At 34.8% G+C, this 17,136-nt stretch overlaps 1 protein-coding gene across 1 annotated transcript in view; it reads left to right on the top strand.

Moving 5' to 3' along the window:
• The window catches only part of LOC116501066 (guanine nucleotide-binding protein subunit alpha-14), a 74,510-nt gene extending 65,454 nt beyond the window's left edge, over window positions 1–9,056 (top strand). Inside the window, exons 3-7 of the mRNA XM_032206444.1 lie at window positions 3,280–3,434; window positions 5,167–5,295; window positions 5,909–6,038; window positions 7,727–7,880; window positions 8,866–9,056. Of these exons, the coding sequence (XP_032062335.1) occupies window positions 3,280–3,434; window positions 5,167–5,295; window positions 5,909–6,038; window positions 7,727–7,880; window positions 8,866–9,056 (759 nt within the window). The remainder of the gene's footprint in view (window positions 1–3,279; window positions 3,435–5,166; window positions 5,296–5,908; window positions 6,039–7,726; window positions 7,881–8,865) is intronic.
• Window positions 9,057–17,136: the final 8,080 nt, after the last annotated feature.

Raw genomic sequence — 17,136 nt, 5'->3', positions numbered from 1 at the left:
CATTGTGGTCAACTATAAAACCTCTTTTTTTTTTCTTTTCTTTTCTTTTCTGTTTTATGATTTCTCATTTTGTTCTTTAGAAACAAACAAACACACCCTATTCATTAAGTCAAATTAGATGTTGACCAAGGTAAAAAAAAAAAAAAAAAAAGAAGATGAAAATGAATACAAACATGTTTCTAGTAAAACACAGTGACTCCAAAATACATTGTATTATTTTGCAAAAAAAAATGCAAAGTTTTTTGCAAAATTTACATCATACTGCAAAATTGTCCATTCAATTTATGGGCTTACACATAGCATGGAAAAGAAGCAAGTACATAATTGCATATTCCTATGTATTCTGTAAGGAGGGAAATCCATATTTCAGGGGCACTGTACAAGTGATTAGAGATATAATATATGCTATTTTCAGTGATACAAACTTCCTATTCATGTAATGTAACTTAAACACCTTAAAGTGCCTAAATAACTCTTGATAAAAACTGCCTTCAGATAGCACTATACACCCCTAAGTGGGTGTCCTTGTTACTTTCCAATACTGAATACTTGTTTTCTTTCCATTCCTATGTTCCTCTATTTTTTGTGAAGAAACAGCTATACGTCTTTCTATAGAAAATTTTGTAGCTTGTTTTGCCCAGCAAATGAGGAAGGATTGGGGGTGTGAAATTGAGGTCAGCATAAAACATAAATTCTTAGTAAAATAAGAGCTTCGTTATTTCTCTCAGCACTTGTTAAATAAATAATTCCTGTCTTCAACCACTGGATATTTGGGAAATGCTTTCAGTATTTATTGCTCCAAACCAGACCACTTTTCTTAGAAAGCATTCAAAGGGAATAATAATCTAGGTTATGGGTGAAGAAGCAAGTATATCTATATTTGGCCCTTACAATCACAAAATATTTTGTTGTCTTTTTTTTTTTTTTTTTTTTTTTTCCCCCCACAAGTCTGGAGATTTAGAGCCTCCAAAATAGAAGCTTTTCTGAAATAATCAGTTTTATGTGTTACATGTAACAACTCAAAATAAAATTTATTTATATATCTAAAAAATGGCAATTGCTACTTGTGGTATTACCTATTTCTTATCAGGCAAAGATTTGTTGCTTTATAATACTGTACCCATTTAGCTGGCACTTGTGCATGTTTCTTTGGCACTTCCACAAATGATGAGAAAACGACTTTTACCCAGTTAAATTACTGTGTGAAGTGAAAAAGGAACATGCAAGACCTCTCCAGATAATTTTGTTCCTCTCCAGTATACCTTTTTGAAGAACACAGATTAATAATTTAATGTTGATATTGTGCTTGTTATGCATTTTCTATTGGCCTTTCAATGCAGGATTAAGTTGGATTTCCAGTCAAAAGTAATTTGATAGATTTTTAAAAGGCTAATAGATTTTTTGATATTCTAAACCGCTTAGACACAGGTTTTGAGTGGATTTGCCAGATAATTTTTCCACTTTGTTATGCACAGTGTCTCTCCATGATCATAATAAGTCTTGTTTTTTTTTGTTTAATGAAACAAGTATAGTCACCTACTTCTGTTGTATCCAATACTCCTTATCTTTTTTTTTTTTTTTCACCTGTATTCTTTTTCTCTGTCCATACCACACCATCTAGAAGCAGAGATCTGTTTAAAAAAAAATCAAAAAAAAAATCAGTTTGAAGTAAGGCAACTGCAGGATAGGGATTTTGAACATACACAATACTTTTTCTGTCACTTTTGCTGTTCCTTCTTACACCATGTTTAGAGAGAGCATAATGTGCTATTCGTATTTTAATTAAGGATGAATTCTGGAATGTATTTGTTGCTTGTATTTCATTAAAAAAAAATAAAAATCCATGCCAATAACTGATATTGTTAACATGTGTTTGTGCTGTTTTGCATTTCCCCTCTTTGTTCCTTGATTTAGTCTGTAATGACTGTATATTTGTTTTGTTTTCTTTCCTTTTCTTCTCATGTTAGTAAGTCCTATCCTTCCTTTCTGAGAACCACCTACTGCTCATGCCGTGCAGCTTATTCTCACAATGTTTCTTGGGTTAGCTTCTTACTGGTAAGTGAGAATTCTATAAACTTCAACTCTAGCTTTGGAAGAAAATAAAACTATAATTCTAGCATACATCCAAGTTGCAGAGAAGGTTTTAAAATATGACCCTGTCTGCTTGTAACAATGAAGCTGCCTTCCTGGCAAAATCCCATTATAACGTTTCATATTTAAACTACTTCAGTGGTATGCTGTTGGCGATAACAGAAGATGCTTTTTAAAATGTAAACTTAGAAAGTGTGGACAACATTTAATAATTCTTTTTTGGAATTCCTGGTAGTGGAACTCAACAACAGAAAAATAAAAGTTTGGAATCTGGTACATAAAACAGTTTGGTATGCAGTGTTACTATCTGTGGCTTTCCCTAGCTTAAATAAGAGATAGGGAAGAAATTTTATTTCATTTTTAAAGAGAATGTAAGTTAAAATCTTGATGACAGCTAGGAATGTATTGGAAAAAGTGCTAAAAAAATGAATTTGCAGTAACCAACCTGTTATGTTCAAAATACAAAATAATTTATTTCAATACTAAATGCATTTTAGAACAATACTTTTTAAGAGCTCTAAAGGTATTAGCAAACATCAGGATGTAACCCACTGAGTATTAATAGAGAAAGATAAATTCTTTGATGTATTCTTCTATGTTCCTTAAAAGCAAGACATATGTTTTTCTTTGCAGTACCTCTAACAATTAACAGCAGAGAGCAATTAAAAATCATTTATTTCCACAGAGTAACACCTTGCCTGTATCTAAATGAGATAGGTGTGAAACAGAAGATGCCTTGCAGGAATTTGATGCCTGCTTGATGATTTTTTACACGTAGTTAGCCTCTGCTCTGTCCAGAAACAACAGTATCTATACTAAAAAAAAAATATCTAGACACTTAGAAAAGTTACAACTGTTACAAATTGGTATTAAAATTTACTGAATTTTAGAATGGTAAGTTTAGAGTTCCTCCTGGCCTCAGTAAAAGTCCCCTTTCAATAAATAAATAAATAAATCACAACTGAGTGACGGTAAGTGAGATTAACTTGGTCAAGACATTCAGTAGCAGTCATTTGACTTCAAAAGTTCAATACATTCAAAGACTGAAACTTTTCTTTCTCCTAGATTCCTTGTTGATGCTTAGTCTCATCAATGGAAATGTTTATTATAAAGACAGGGGAGAGTGCATTCTGCATGCTGACAGTTAGCAATACTCTTTCACAATAGTGTAATTGTTTAATTAATTAGGAGAGTGCTCAGATGATCAGAGAAGTGGAAGTGGATAAAGTGACAGCGTTGGAAATAAAGCAAGTTGAAGCAATCAAGAATCTCTGGAAGGACCCAGGAATTCAAGAGTGTTATGACCGACGGAGGGAGTACCAGCTCTCAGACTCTGCTAAATAGTAAGTACACTACCTAATGACAATTAGACTTAATGTAGTTAATAAAGAGAGAGGTTTACTCTGATTTTATTATCTGTACCTGTGTCTCTGCTGGCCTGTGATAAACAGAAGATTTTAAGCAGAAGTGATGAAACAAACTAATCTGAGGTTTTCTGAGAATGCCAGAACTATTATCCCTCCCAATTCTGAGGTCAGTGCAGCTGGTACATAACTGAGTTTCCCATGGGAGAAATCACGAAAAACAGCTGTACTAAATACATTGACAACAAGTGGGCAGGTCAGAAAGCTCATAATTACACGAAAAGTATTAGGGTATAAATAAGAATGAGAATTTTATAAATAAAAACTTCTCCCCTATTTTTTCCTGGAATTATGAAAAATTATTGCTTTAAGAAAACAGAAGAAATAAATGTATGTTTCTGCAAGGTTGAAAAGCAGCAAAGTTATATTTCAGCAAGGAACATTCATATGGGGCATTTACGGTAAACTTTGATTCAAAATGGTTACGCTTGGGCAATCTGCTCTCGTGTGTTAAACCTTATTCCTAACAGATGTCTGTCTGCTTTGTTTTTAAATAATTAGAGAAGGGTGCTACTTGGCAGTCTGTCTATTCTAGCCTCATTTTCTAAGAAATTAATCAAAATTGAAAACTAGTTTTACTTTAAATTTCATTAAATCTTTATTTTACTGTTAATTGCAGTTAAGATCTCAATTAAGCATCTCAATAGCATTTTGTTACTTTGCTGGACACTTTTCTCATTCTAAAGAGAAAACTTAGAAAAGTACTAACATTTCTTTAGTGTGAGCATTTTTTATTTTGGTGCTCAAATGTGAGAGATGACTGGGCAGCAAGAAGAGAGTACACTGACATTTGCCTTCTGTCACCAAAGAGAAAGAGGGAGAGTTAGTGCTCACATAAAGGAAGGTTTGTGCTACAAACACGTGGAATGATTTGGAATACAATTTACAGTTTTTATAGGCCATGGTAGCATTCAGGATGATCTAATGTTGCTTTCTAGTGGTGGGAAGATAGATTGCAGACAGGGATACCAGGCATCAGTTCTTTGTGTCTGACTTGCTCACATGCCACTCATTTATTTAGGCACAGGAATGTCTTCCTAGAATTTAATTCCAGCTGTGTGTGAAAAGCACAAGAGCCTTGTGAAACTAGGGAGGGCAATTACGACCCCAGCAGAAGAGAAACTAAATGCATCAACTTTTACATTAAAATATGTAAGATGGAAGCATTCATGTTTGCAGTGCTTTTCATTAATTATTCTTCTGAATTTTGTCCAGCACACTTTCACATTCACGTGAAATATTAGCATCACAGATAAAATGCTAGGGGATAGGAGGAATGTTGTTTAGCATTATAGCTAGGATTGATATATGTGTTCAAATCTTAATGATCATATTTACTTTGAGGTAGAAACAAAGATTATACAAATAAAGTTAATCATTTTGGGTATAGGCCAATTGTCCATAGAATATTCAAGCATTCTCTCTTTTAACGAGTATTATTCTGTCTGAAACATACACGCAAGAGTCAGGTAAGTAAAGGTTTGTGTTTTATGCCAGCAACAATTGCTCTTATGCCACACACCAGTGAATTTTTGTTCAGCTGCATTTGTGGCAACATTTCTTTGATCACTGATCAGTCTGGTTTTGCATCTTTATGATTAATTTATAGAAGTGCATTAATCTTGTTTATGTTGTATACCTAACTTTTCAGTTATTTTACTGACATCGATCGTATCGCTATGCCCTCATTTGTGCCAACTCAGCAAGATATTCTTAGAGTCAGAGTGCCAACTACAGGAATTATTGAGTATCCTTTTGATTTAGAAAATATTATATTTAGGTAAGACTGTCTGTCAAATGATTCGGTATACAATTATGAAAGTAGTTGCTGAAACTTTACTTCCAAGGTCTTTTAAGCTTTTGTATTCAATTGGTATTGTATTTTCAGCACTTGATCCAAATCACTATGCATTTTGAACTATTACTTTAATCAAAAAGTCTGGAATGAGGGGGGTGGTACTTGTAATAAGATATGAGTGTAATTCATACCTGAATGTATTTAATTTTGATCATTGAATAGAGATGTGACTACACTGTTTTTGGGGGGAGCAAGAGGGATTTTGGAGTGTATGTGGATACAAAATGGACCATGTTTTGGTATTTTTATTGAAATTTATTTAAACCTATTTAATTTTCTACCAACACAGAATAAAACAGGATTGTGTTTGTATTGTGCCTCACATGGCATGTATGCTTTATGTACTTACAGTGAAGTGCAGTGAAATTTGTGGCACTTCAGCAAGAATTTAAATATTAAACAGAACAAATAATATTAAGATAGACCTTCATGGTTCAAGCATAACTTAGGTAGGTGCGCTATTATAAGGTCTTTAGATATATTTAAAGTATGTTATGGAAACGACTAAAATGTTGACTGTATTTTTCTTTAACAGGATGGTGGATGTAGGTGGCCAAAGGTCAGAAAGAAGGAAGTGGATTCATTGTTTTGAAAGTGTTACTTCCATCATTTTCTTAGTTGCATTAAGTGAATACGATCAAGTCTTGGCAGAATGTGACAATGAGGTAAGGAGTGGGGATATCTAAATTATGTACAGAAAAAGGTGTGTGCCTTTGTAAGAAAGACAGCATTTACATGTCTTTCATAAAAGCATTTGAAAATATTAGAACTACATTTGTGACTGCTCGATCAGCTTCCTGGGTTGTATTAAATTAACAGCCTACCTGAAAAAAAGAGGAAACTAATTTAAAACCATGATTTAAACCATGCCTCAGGATGTATAAAAATATTAACAATATCTCTGAACAAGTAAAACTACCTCAATCATCTGTAATCAGCTGTGGGTTTTATTTATTTAAGACCCTGACACTTCAGAATTAACCTGTACCCAAATTACGGAGAATAGAGACAAAGTAATTTGAAATTTACCTCCTTGCTAAGGTTAAGGAACGTTAGTTGGGTTCTTCTGTCTGTTGTAGAATGCCATCATCATCATCATCAGTGGCCAGATGTGGCAGAAAAGGATGCAAAAAAAGAAAATACTAGACAATTTGGGAGAAAAGCACATAGATGGAATTGCATTATTTTTGATAATAGTTGCTTTCCATCTTGAAAGTTAGAGGATTACTTAAAATGTTGTCCAGATACTCTTAATACCATTTGATCTCTAAAGTGCCAAAGCCCTTATCAGATAGTTTTCTGAAGATTTGTTCGAACTGTGAAAAGCAAACCTAACTTCACTTGCTGCAGTGTCACAACATGTATTGTAGTTTAGAATGAGTCTTCAAAGTTTTCTGTCATCTTTTGATGAACGAACATAGGTAACTGTAAGTAATATTTTTACTTCTACTGTCTCAGATATTCTGTTATGTTCATTTTGGACATTAGTCTATGTGGTAAATACAGGTAAATGCTTATAGGTAAATATTTCCATCACAAATTTATGTTCAGAAATGTCAACCAGCAATCTCCAATTGTGTTGTTCTTGATATCTTTCTTGAAATGAACAACATGACCAGACTTTATTACTAATATAGAGGAATACCTATGCTCTTGTTCTTTAGCTATGTTACAATGCAGAATCAAATGATATCCTGTGTGGGAAGGTACCCACGATGATCATCGAGTCCAACTCCTGGTTCCACACAAAATCACAAAAAAATCAGACCATGTGTCTGAGAGCGTTGCCCAAACACTTCTTGAACTCTGGCAGGCTCAGTGCCATGACCTCTGCCCTGAGGAGCCTGTCCCAGTGCCCGACCACCCTCTGGGTGCAGAACCTTTTCCTGATACCCAGTCCGAACATCCCCTTGTCAGCTCCATGACAACCCCATGCCATTTTCTCCCCTCTGCGTCCTGTCACTGTCCCCAGAGAGAAACCATCAAGATCACAGATCAGATACAGCCTGCTTCAATACTCACTTGTAAAGTCATGAAAGGCTTTCATTTAGCAGTTCATAACTGCTCACCAATTCACACAAAAACTCAAAAAAAAAAATAAAAATCAAGGCTTACCTTGATTTCATGCTCTTCATAGGTGGGGATCCAAAACCCAGTAAACAAATAGTAAATATAATAAATAATAAACCAGTGAATTGCAGTTGCACTTTATAAAGGCTGTATATACACAGACACACATATATACTGTAAAATAGCTTTAAAAAGCAAAACACCTTTATGATCTCTGGCTGATGTGATTTGTATATGCTACTCTTCAGAGAGTGTAACTTCAAATTCATTTTTGTTCCTACAGAATCGAATGGAAGAAAGCAAGGCCTTATTTAAAACTATCATTACATATCCCTGGTTTCTGAATTCTTCAGTGATTTTATTTTTAAATAAAAAAGATCTTCTAGAAGAGAAAATCATGTATTCTGATCTAATTAGTTACTTTCCAGAATACACGGGTAAGCATTTATTCCAGACTATGTTCACAAACATAAAAGCATAAGCACAAACATAAAATTAAATCATCTTTTCCTCATTAAATGTAGCAGGGAAAGTGGAATTATGCAGTATACTTCATATCTTTGTTTTTCTACCCTATCATTTCAAATACAATCTTAAATTACTCAGTTTTACAGTTGCTTTTTAATTTTTGTTGTGTTAACTGAACCACTGCTGATGGGTTCTTAAGACATTTCTTGCAGCCATTCCATTACCATTTGTATGGCACTGTCATTATTAAGTTATCAGATGCACCTTTTCCACCTATATTCAATTTCAAGAGAAAAGATATGGGGGGAACCTGGGTAATAGGGTTATTAATCCAACTCTTTATATAGTAAAAATCCACAGTATAATTTTACATTTATTATAACTAAAGTTCAAAGTTAAAAAACAGTCTGAATAACTTTCCTTAACAAACATTACTGATAACTAAAGTACCCAAAAGAATGAAGAAAATAACCACAGATATACTCCATAATTTAATACAGTATTATATTCTACAAGACATCCTTCAACTAATTCAGAAAGGAGTGGCAATGATTTCACAGCTACAGAGGAAGCGCAGATCCCATCCTTGGCTAAAGAGAGACCTGTTTACTACATGTGTTTTATAAAATTTCTCTCATGGTTTTTAGGAAAATACAACAGCGTAGCAAACTATTAAAATGGGCTGGGTAATTTCAGTTGCGTAGGGTATTACAATAAATTTCTTTGAACTGTAATATTTACTTTTTAAAAAAAAAACACGTTATAGTAAACAGTGTTACAGCATCTTTTGCCCCACTAACATGTGAATAAGAAAATTCCAAAAAGGGGATTATGCCTTTATAGCATTTACAGCATATTTAAACATGAAGTTAGGCTGTTCATATACTGTCATATTTCTTTCCTGACCTACATAGTTTTCAACTGTTTAAAAGCACCAATTGTGTTTCTGACTAGGACCTAAACAAGATGTCAAAGCTGCCAGAGACTTCATTTTGAAGCTGTATCAGGATCAGAACCCTGACAAGGAGAAAGTAATTTACTCCCACTTCACTTGTGCCACAGACACAGAAAATATTCGTTTTGTCTTTGCTGCTGTCAAGGACACGATCCTGCAACTCAACCTGAGGGAGTTCAATCTGGTTTAAATTAAAAACGTGCTTGTATGAGTGTGATTTACTCATAGCACAGCCTGTACTGATTTAAAAAAAAAAAAAAAAAAAGTGTCTTTTAAATACCATTTACAGAAATGAGAAGAGGGTTTTTATATTTACTGAAGTATGGATTAGAAGAACTTTAAGGACTGAGTTTCAACATTTACTTCATAAACTATACATTTAAAAATCTCTTTTCATATTTTCCATACTAGCTCTGCCTGTGAGTTAATTTGTGACAGCTGTGGGAATTAAGAACATTTACAAGAATGTTTGTAACTACATTACTGCCCAGGTGGTATTTTCCTAACTTTTTTTTTTTTTTTTTAAACTTACCATTTTCAATCATATACAAAACTTCAAATCAGTGATGCCTTCAGTGATGCCTTAAAAATGACAAGTTAGTGTTGTTTTAAAGTGTTAGATATGTTAGATATTTTTTAATTCTTGTTCTGAACGCAACGTGGCATGTTCTAGGAAGCATTACAAAAGATTAATTATTGTGGATTTTTTCATATTGTGGATTTTTTCATATTACTGCATTTCTGTTCAAATGTTTAACAATAATAGTATACCATTCACAGTTAAAGAATGACAGACTTGGATCTGGCAGGTAAGCCATGGAGTTTGCTCTTTTCTTATGAGAAAAAGTTTTCTTAAGCAGCAAGACATTTAGTAAATGTTCTCAGGATTCACTGCCACAGGAACTGGAAGGTTATCCACACAGCTGCCTGTGGATAATCTAGTCCTTAAATTCCTCCAAGTCAGTAAAGTAACTTGCATTATTAACTTGCTTTTTACACTTTTCATTTTCCCATTATTGAGTTCCACACGTAGTTTTGCATGGATTAGAAACCAGTAAAACCTCTCCTCCAAAAGACTTCCAGCCATTACATGATCTCCGCACTGTCCATCTACAAACTTCTCCAGTTATGATGCCAGGATCATTAATACTCAGTCAATTCTTATTCATCTGATTAAAAATTCTCAGACCAGCAGTGTCTGAAGACGTTAGGCAGACCAACCCCAGCAAAGGGGGTTTTTGAAAACCCTTTTTACCCATTGCAAAACCTCATGGTAGTAATTGGCATTTAATTAACTGACCTAGTAACACCAATAAAGGGATTGTTTTAGTTGAACTGCTTGTTACTAGCATTAATTCAGCTCCAAAGACATGCCAAGGTTCTCTTGTATATAAATGAATGACAATACCATTTTTCCAAGCAGTATTATAGCAATGGTTCTTAATATCAACATGAAATAGTGATTTCCATACATCACAGAAAGATTAAAAATTATTTGATTTGCAACATAACATTTCTGTGTATTGAGCTGGATTAATAGCGCTCACAGCTCACTCCTGTGAAAAGCACACCCTGACCTTTCACTGTCCATAAAAGATGTTTACTGATTCACAAATTCAACAGCACAGGTACCTTTTGCCTAACAGTACAGATAAAGTATGTCCAGAGCTCTTTTTGGTTCCTAATGAGAAAACAGCCTGTAACATTTAATTCATTTGTTCTTTATTTAGCGTTGGAACAAGCTGCAGAAGACTGTTCTTAATGTTTTACAGTTTTGCCCATACTGCTATATGGCAATAATCAGCACTGAGGGAACAGTGCAGAAATGAGGTGCTGCAGGGTACAGTATTACTAGTCAAACTAGAAAAGACCAAGAAGGAGCAACAGAAAGTCCAGCATACAGCAGCAAGACTCTGCACTTATCTTCTGCATTCCCAACAGGTTATCTCTACCCTCTCCCAAAAATATTAACATTACAATTCTTCCAATTGTAATTTCCAATTTCAATTCTCTGCTACACACTCTTGCTCAAAGAAAACAAAACAAAACAACAAAAAGTTACTTCAGAACTTCCAACTACAAAGAAACAGAAATATGAACTTTTTCTAGGGAAGCAGAGTTGATGAAGGAAAGCATAAAGTACCCAAGTGCTTGAATTTCTTGATCCAATTTTGAGCTCTGTAGGAACTCCTGGAAAAACTTCATATCTGAGTAAAGATTTTCTGGCTATTTGAAGAGTACCTTCATGCCAGGCATCTGGGAGTCAGGCTTTTCTGGAGAACAAGCACTGCAGATGGTGAGACAGTTACCATTCTACAGGACCCATCAGTATAAGCTTTTCTGTAATACCTCACAATCAACACTTTAAAACATTTGTAAAGTCACTTTCCAAGACACACTTCTGCACATAATTCTCTACATGTTTGATACACAAACTGAAAATCCATAAAGATTAAAAAAAAAAAAAGAGATCCAACAAAATGAAAATTGAGTTGTTCTCACTTTTTGCCTATTAGTGTCCTAGCTTGCCATACTTATTCCAGTAGTCACATTTGCTTCAACCATTGATATATTGCTCAGGGGATGATGAGTTAACAAGAATGAATGGCAATGGACATTCCTTTACTCCTTGTAGGAGAAGACTTAACAGGGAATTCACTGCTCCTTGAAAGTATTACAGGAATATTTTGAATTATTGTTCCAGATTTGCCCTGGAAAAAATAAAAACCTCTTTATAAAAATCCTGTATCTGCTCTAAATGGGAATTTAGATACTCACATCCTACCCACTGTCACATAAGCAAAAATCATGACTCTAGATGATGAGCTCCTAGATGATGCATATATATACTGACCATAAAATTCTGAAGTAAGACACTGGTAATAACAGTCAAATCTTAAATGGGCAATAGATTTATAGGCAGGAAAACCTAAGCATAAGACATTCAAGAATAGCATAAACAAAATATGTCAATTTGCATTTCAAGATAAGATGATGATTAATGCAAGTTTTCTGAATGAAGACAAAAGTATTCTTTGCAAAATTTTGACATGCTTCACAAGACAAGCATAATACACATAAAAATCAAGTCAGAAACAGACTTTGCATTGCATCAGAAAAAATCGCAAATACATGGTGCATATTAGCAGTATTTTTCAACAACAGTTCCTACATGTAACAAACAGGTTCTTCTAAAATGCATGGACCCAATGCTTTAAGTAAAAGTAAAAAAAAACAAAAACAAACAAAAACACAAGCTTTTCCACTGTTTTGAACTAATTTCAGAAATAATATGCACGCTACAGTAAGATGGACAGCTCCATCACCCTGACCGTTTTTAGTAACTTTAAACTAAAAGCTTTTTAGTAAAATCAAACCTTAAACCCATCCTCTGTAGTTTTAGATTAACTGATCAACATTAAAAGGGTAATTAATTGTTAGAGACTTGACACACACACATCCTTAGCTCCTGAGAGGTGAATGTTTCATTGATACTGGACACAATGATACTCCTTCAGTTTTTGCTGCACTTTCAGTAAGGATTAGTCACTACAGAATCGACAGAGCAGGATCATAGAATGGTCTGGGTTGGACAGGACCTTAAAGATCACCTCATTCCAACTCACTGTCAGGTGGCAGGGACACCTCCCACCAGACCAGGTTGCCCAAAGCCCCATCCAGCCTGGCCTTGAACACTTCCGAGGATGGGGTATCCACAGCTTCTCTGGGCAACTGATGCCAGGGCCTCACCACCCTTTGAGTAAAGAATTTCCTCCTCATATCTAATCTAGATCTAACCTCTTTTAGTATAAAGCCATTCCCCCTTGTCCTGTCACTACACACCCTGCCAGAGTCCCTCACCTGCTTTCCCTTAGGCTTCCTTTACATATTGGAAGGATGCTATAAGGTCTCCCCAGAGCCTTCTTTTCTCCAGGCTGAACAATCCCAACTCCCTCAGCCTGTTTTTACAACAGATACTCCAGCCCTCTGATCATCCTCATGGATCTCCTCATGTCTTAACAGCTTCATGTCCTCACACAGTCTTAACAGGTTTATGTCCTCCTTGTGTTGGGAGCCCCATAGCTGAATGCAGTGCTCCAGGTGGGGTCTCATTAGTGCAGAGCAGAGGGAAATCATCACCTCCATTGACCTGCTGGCTACGCTTCCTTTGTTGCAGCCTAGGATATGGCTGGCTTTCTGGGCTGCAATTCCTCATTGTTGGTTCATGTTGACCTTCTCATCAACCAACATCCCCAGGTCCTTCTCTCCAGGGCTGCTCTCAATCAATTCTCTGCCCAGCCTGTATTTGTGCTGGGCATTGCCCCAGCCCAGATGCAGACCTTGCGCTTGGCCTTACTGAACCTCATGAGGTTCACATAGGCCCACCTCTCAAGCCTGTCCAGGTCCCCTCCCTCCAGTGCATCAACCGCACCACTCAGATTGGTGTCATTGGCAAACTTGCTGAGGGTGTGCTGGATCTCACTGTCCATGTCACCAACAAAGATGTTAAACAACTCTGGTCTCAATACCAACCCCTGAGGAACACCACTCATCCCTGGTCTCCATGTGGATATCAAGCTGTTGACCACAACTCTTTGAGTATAACCACCCAGCCAATTCCTTACCCACCAAGTGGTCCATCCATCAAATACTTGTGTCCCCAGTTTAGAGACAAGGATATCATGAGGGACAGTGCCAAATGCTTTGTGCAAGTCCAGGTAGATGTCAGTTGCTCTTCCCCTCTGCACCAATGCTGTAACCCTATTGTAGAAGGAGACTTTAATCTTAGGAAAAAAAAAAAAAAAAAGTATGGTAGAATTGTATGACTTGCTGAAGAAATGCTGCAGACTCTTGCCTTGTACAATACTTACATGGCTCCAAGCAATGCAATCTTTAGATTGCTCTTTTCTGGAATTCAGATGTGAAAAGCTCAAGAAGGGTAAGAAAAATCTGAATAGCTTCCAGAATAATCTAATTCTTGAGGCTAATACAAGATCAGGAAATACATACAAATCAGATATAATATAAATTTAAACATAGTATGGAAATATTTACAAACAAGCCACAAGACTGAACAATCCTATTAACGTATGGGACATTTATTGAAACTGTTTTACATCACCAGAATAATTAGAAAACTGAGGGTTTGAACTTGATATTCAGGACTGTGCTGTGTTAAATTTTAACTACCATTACATAGCAGTAGTATTCTTGTGTTGACTAGTTTATGGTATTTAATGTTATTTGCAGATACATTTACTAAAAATAACTCAAAAGGAACAAAGTATCTTAGTGATTTTTGATATGTGAGTGTATTTTTTGAAATGGTACAGATGAGAAATAGTTAATGGCATGTGAACATAATTTTTTGGAAAAAAAAAAAAAGATGACTTCATAAGAAGCTGGTGATTTGGCAATGCCACCTATGTTTTTTCAATGTATCAAGATAAAACGATTACACCAGAGGGAAATTATATACATATAAATCTAGTAAATAAAACTGTCCTTACAAAGGTAAAGACTAATGTCTGTATTGCTGCAACAGAAGCTTGACCCCGTGTTCTCAGAGATGGGATTTGACTTCATTTGTCAATTTCTACTTACCAAATTTTGAATAAGTGTCGCTTGTAAATAAATGAAAAACAAAAACACACAACTATTAATGCAACATATATGGAAAACAAAAAATAATCAAATTCCAGTCAAATAAAATTCAGTTTTACTTTATTGTCAGTGCGGGAGGAGACTCTGGGGTGGGCTCAGGGGGAAGCAGGGCAGAGGGTGGAAACGAAAAAGCCATGCCATGCAAAGCCATGCAGAAAAGAAGAAAAAACGAAAAAAAAAGGTGCAAACAGAGTTGTTTTAGCAATGTACCCTGCATATTTTAGAACACTGCATAATCCGGTCACCTGCACCCAGCAGTACTTCTCATCGCCATCTTCAATTCTAATTTTGGTTATTCCTTTCAGAGAGGAAATTCTAACCAGTAATAAGCTACTACTGGAAATCTAAATGACATTTTTTAAAGGATTTATGTTTAGGTAACATTTGCCCAGAATAGAAATCATTTTTCAACACAGGCCATAGTATATTTTAGGCACTACAGTGGGCAGATTTAGATGTCTAGATTTTTACTTTTGTTGAAATTCCCTTGTATAATTGTATATAAATATTCAATAAAAATTAATATATTTGCTCTACTTTCTTGTTGAAAAAAATGAAATATGGAATGAGGCACACCAGAGTGGACATTTAAAATAATTTTCAGCAATCCATTAAGGTACACAACAGCATAATTCTGAATATCTTTCTCCTCTTTCCAAGTCGATTTACAGTTAAAACAGAGACAACTCATGTCTGCTGAGAAATGGCAAAATTGATTCATGACTGTATGGAGAAAGCATATGGAAAAACCACAGGAAAAAGATACCATTTACTGACTAGAAAAAATGGAGCTAGAGAAAATCATGTTGTCATTACAAGCTGAGACGAGGCGGGAGGTGGTGAAACGTCCCACATTGACTTTCAAACATTTTGGATGCAGATCAGACCAGCACACTTCCACTGTTCTAGTTCTCATGTTAACACTTCTAGTCAGCACAGGAGCTCAAAATAATTTATACGTCATAGAAAAATTGAAACTTTGGGGGAATTGTTTTGTTTTCCAAAAACATAAGCTTAACCACAGACACACATATTTAAAATTTAAAATAAATTAAACAACATTAATGATTAAATTGCTCAAATACAGAAGAGACAGTTGAGGTTTGACAATCAGGAGTTTGTTGGCAAAATAAATAAATTGAACTAAATAAATTGAACTATCATGCCTATGATTAAGTGTGATTGATTTAAAAAAAATACAGATGTGGAATGTTATTCAGTGCACCTGATGACAGTACTACCTAAGGCAAAGTATTCTATTATTTTTGCATGGCTATAACCTGAGTTAATACTTTTGGTATCTGTGGTATAAACAAGCTGAGTAACAGTCATTGTCATAGTTCAGAATTCACATATAACCTTTTGATTCACTTTATAATTTATGGGAAAAATTACAAAATCATCTGTATTTTGTAAACAACTAGCTGGTTACTCAACACCTAAGACAAGACTTACAGTAAATTAAGGAACTGCAATTGCAGGTTAGCATGCTAGTCATTCTAGATTTTACAATAATGCAACAACTTACATCTCAGAAGCACCACTGGCAGTGTCAGAATAATTAAATCCCACGGATATATGCATTCCAAACAATTGTTTGGAAAGAATATTTTGGCAGTAGATACTGACTATATATACCAGAAATTCTGAAGACTTTGATTTGGGAATTTATGGAAACCTTTACCTAACACTGCATTGTTTCCTGTACTTTTTACATCAACCGCAGTAATCAGGCACTCAACAATATTATGACTAACACATCTAAGAAGTAAGTAGTATCACACAGCTTCAGGCTGTCCCGATTAAAGTTCTAATGTCTGGATATGAAACAAAAATGTTCCATTAAGTAAAAAGAGTTGAAAAACGCAACTGTGAAATACTGTATTTATTATTTAATATAAATCTGACTTTATTTGCCACTTGCTTAGCACACAATATCCAAGGCATATATTTGGTATGCAACAGTGCCCTTATAACCTCAAAACTTCCTTCTTCAGTTGGAAATCTGTTAATAACTTTTATTTAGAATAATAAGCTTTAATTCATATTTCTAGTGCAGACACATATTTATTATCCCCATTGTAAGTTTTTGTAAACTGTTATATTTTCTTTGAATAATGATAAAGGTGCTGCGACATTTCCTTGAGTAGGATATAAAAAAGTTTACAATAAAAGTGATATTGTAATGTAAATTCATCGTGACCTGGTCTATTCATTTACAAAAAGAAAATAATATTTGGTAACTATGCAGCCCCTCCTGTGATCATCTAAATTAGGCTTTTCTGGTGAACAGATGCCTTCTTAGAATTTGAGTTGTAAGACTAGTGATGATTAAGTTAACATTTCCTTCAAAAGAAACTTGAACTTCAACACAGCCTCAAGTTGTAAGAAAAAGAAGACAGAAACTAAATATTGATTTTCAGAATCAAAGCCAAAAGATTTGCTCTGAATAGTACCAAAAGAATTATTTCAGAATTCAGCTTCAGTGCCAAATGTAATGGTAAAACAAATTCATTTAAAACTGTATTTTGAAAAAAAAAAATAAAATATATGTTTAAGTAAAATGAAATCTATTAAGTAAAAAAAAAAAAAAAATTCAAGAAGGT

The sequence above is a fragment of the Aythya fuligula genome, chromosome Z (genome assembly GCF_009819795.1).
Source record: "Aythya fuligula isolate bAytFul2 chromosome Z, bAytFul2.pri, whole genome shotgun sequence".
NCBI classification, from domain to species: Eukaryota; Metazoa; Chordata; class Aves; order Anseriformes; family Anatidae; genus Aythya; species Aythya fuligula.
The sequence above is the reverse complement of the archived record's forward strand: the minus strand, read 5'-3'. Positions and strand labels throughout refer to the sequence as shown.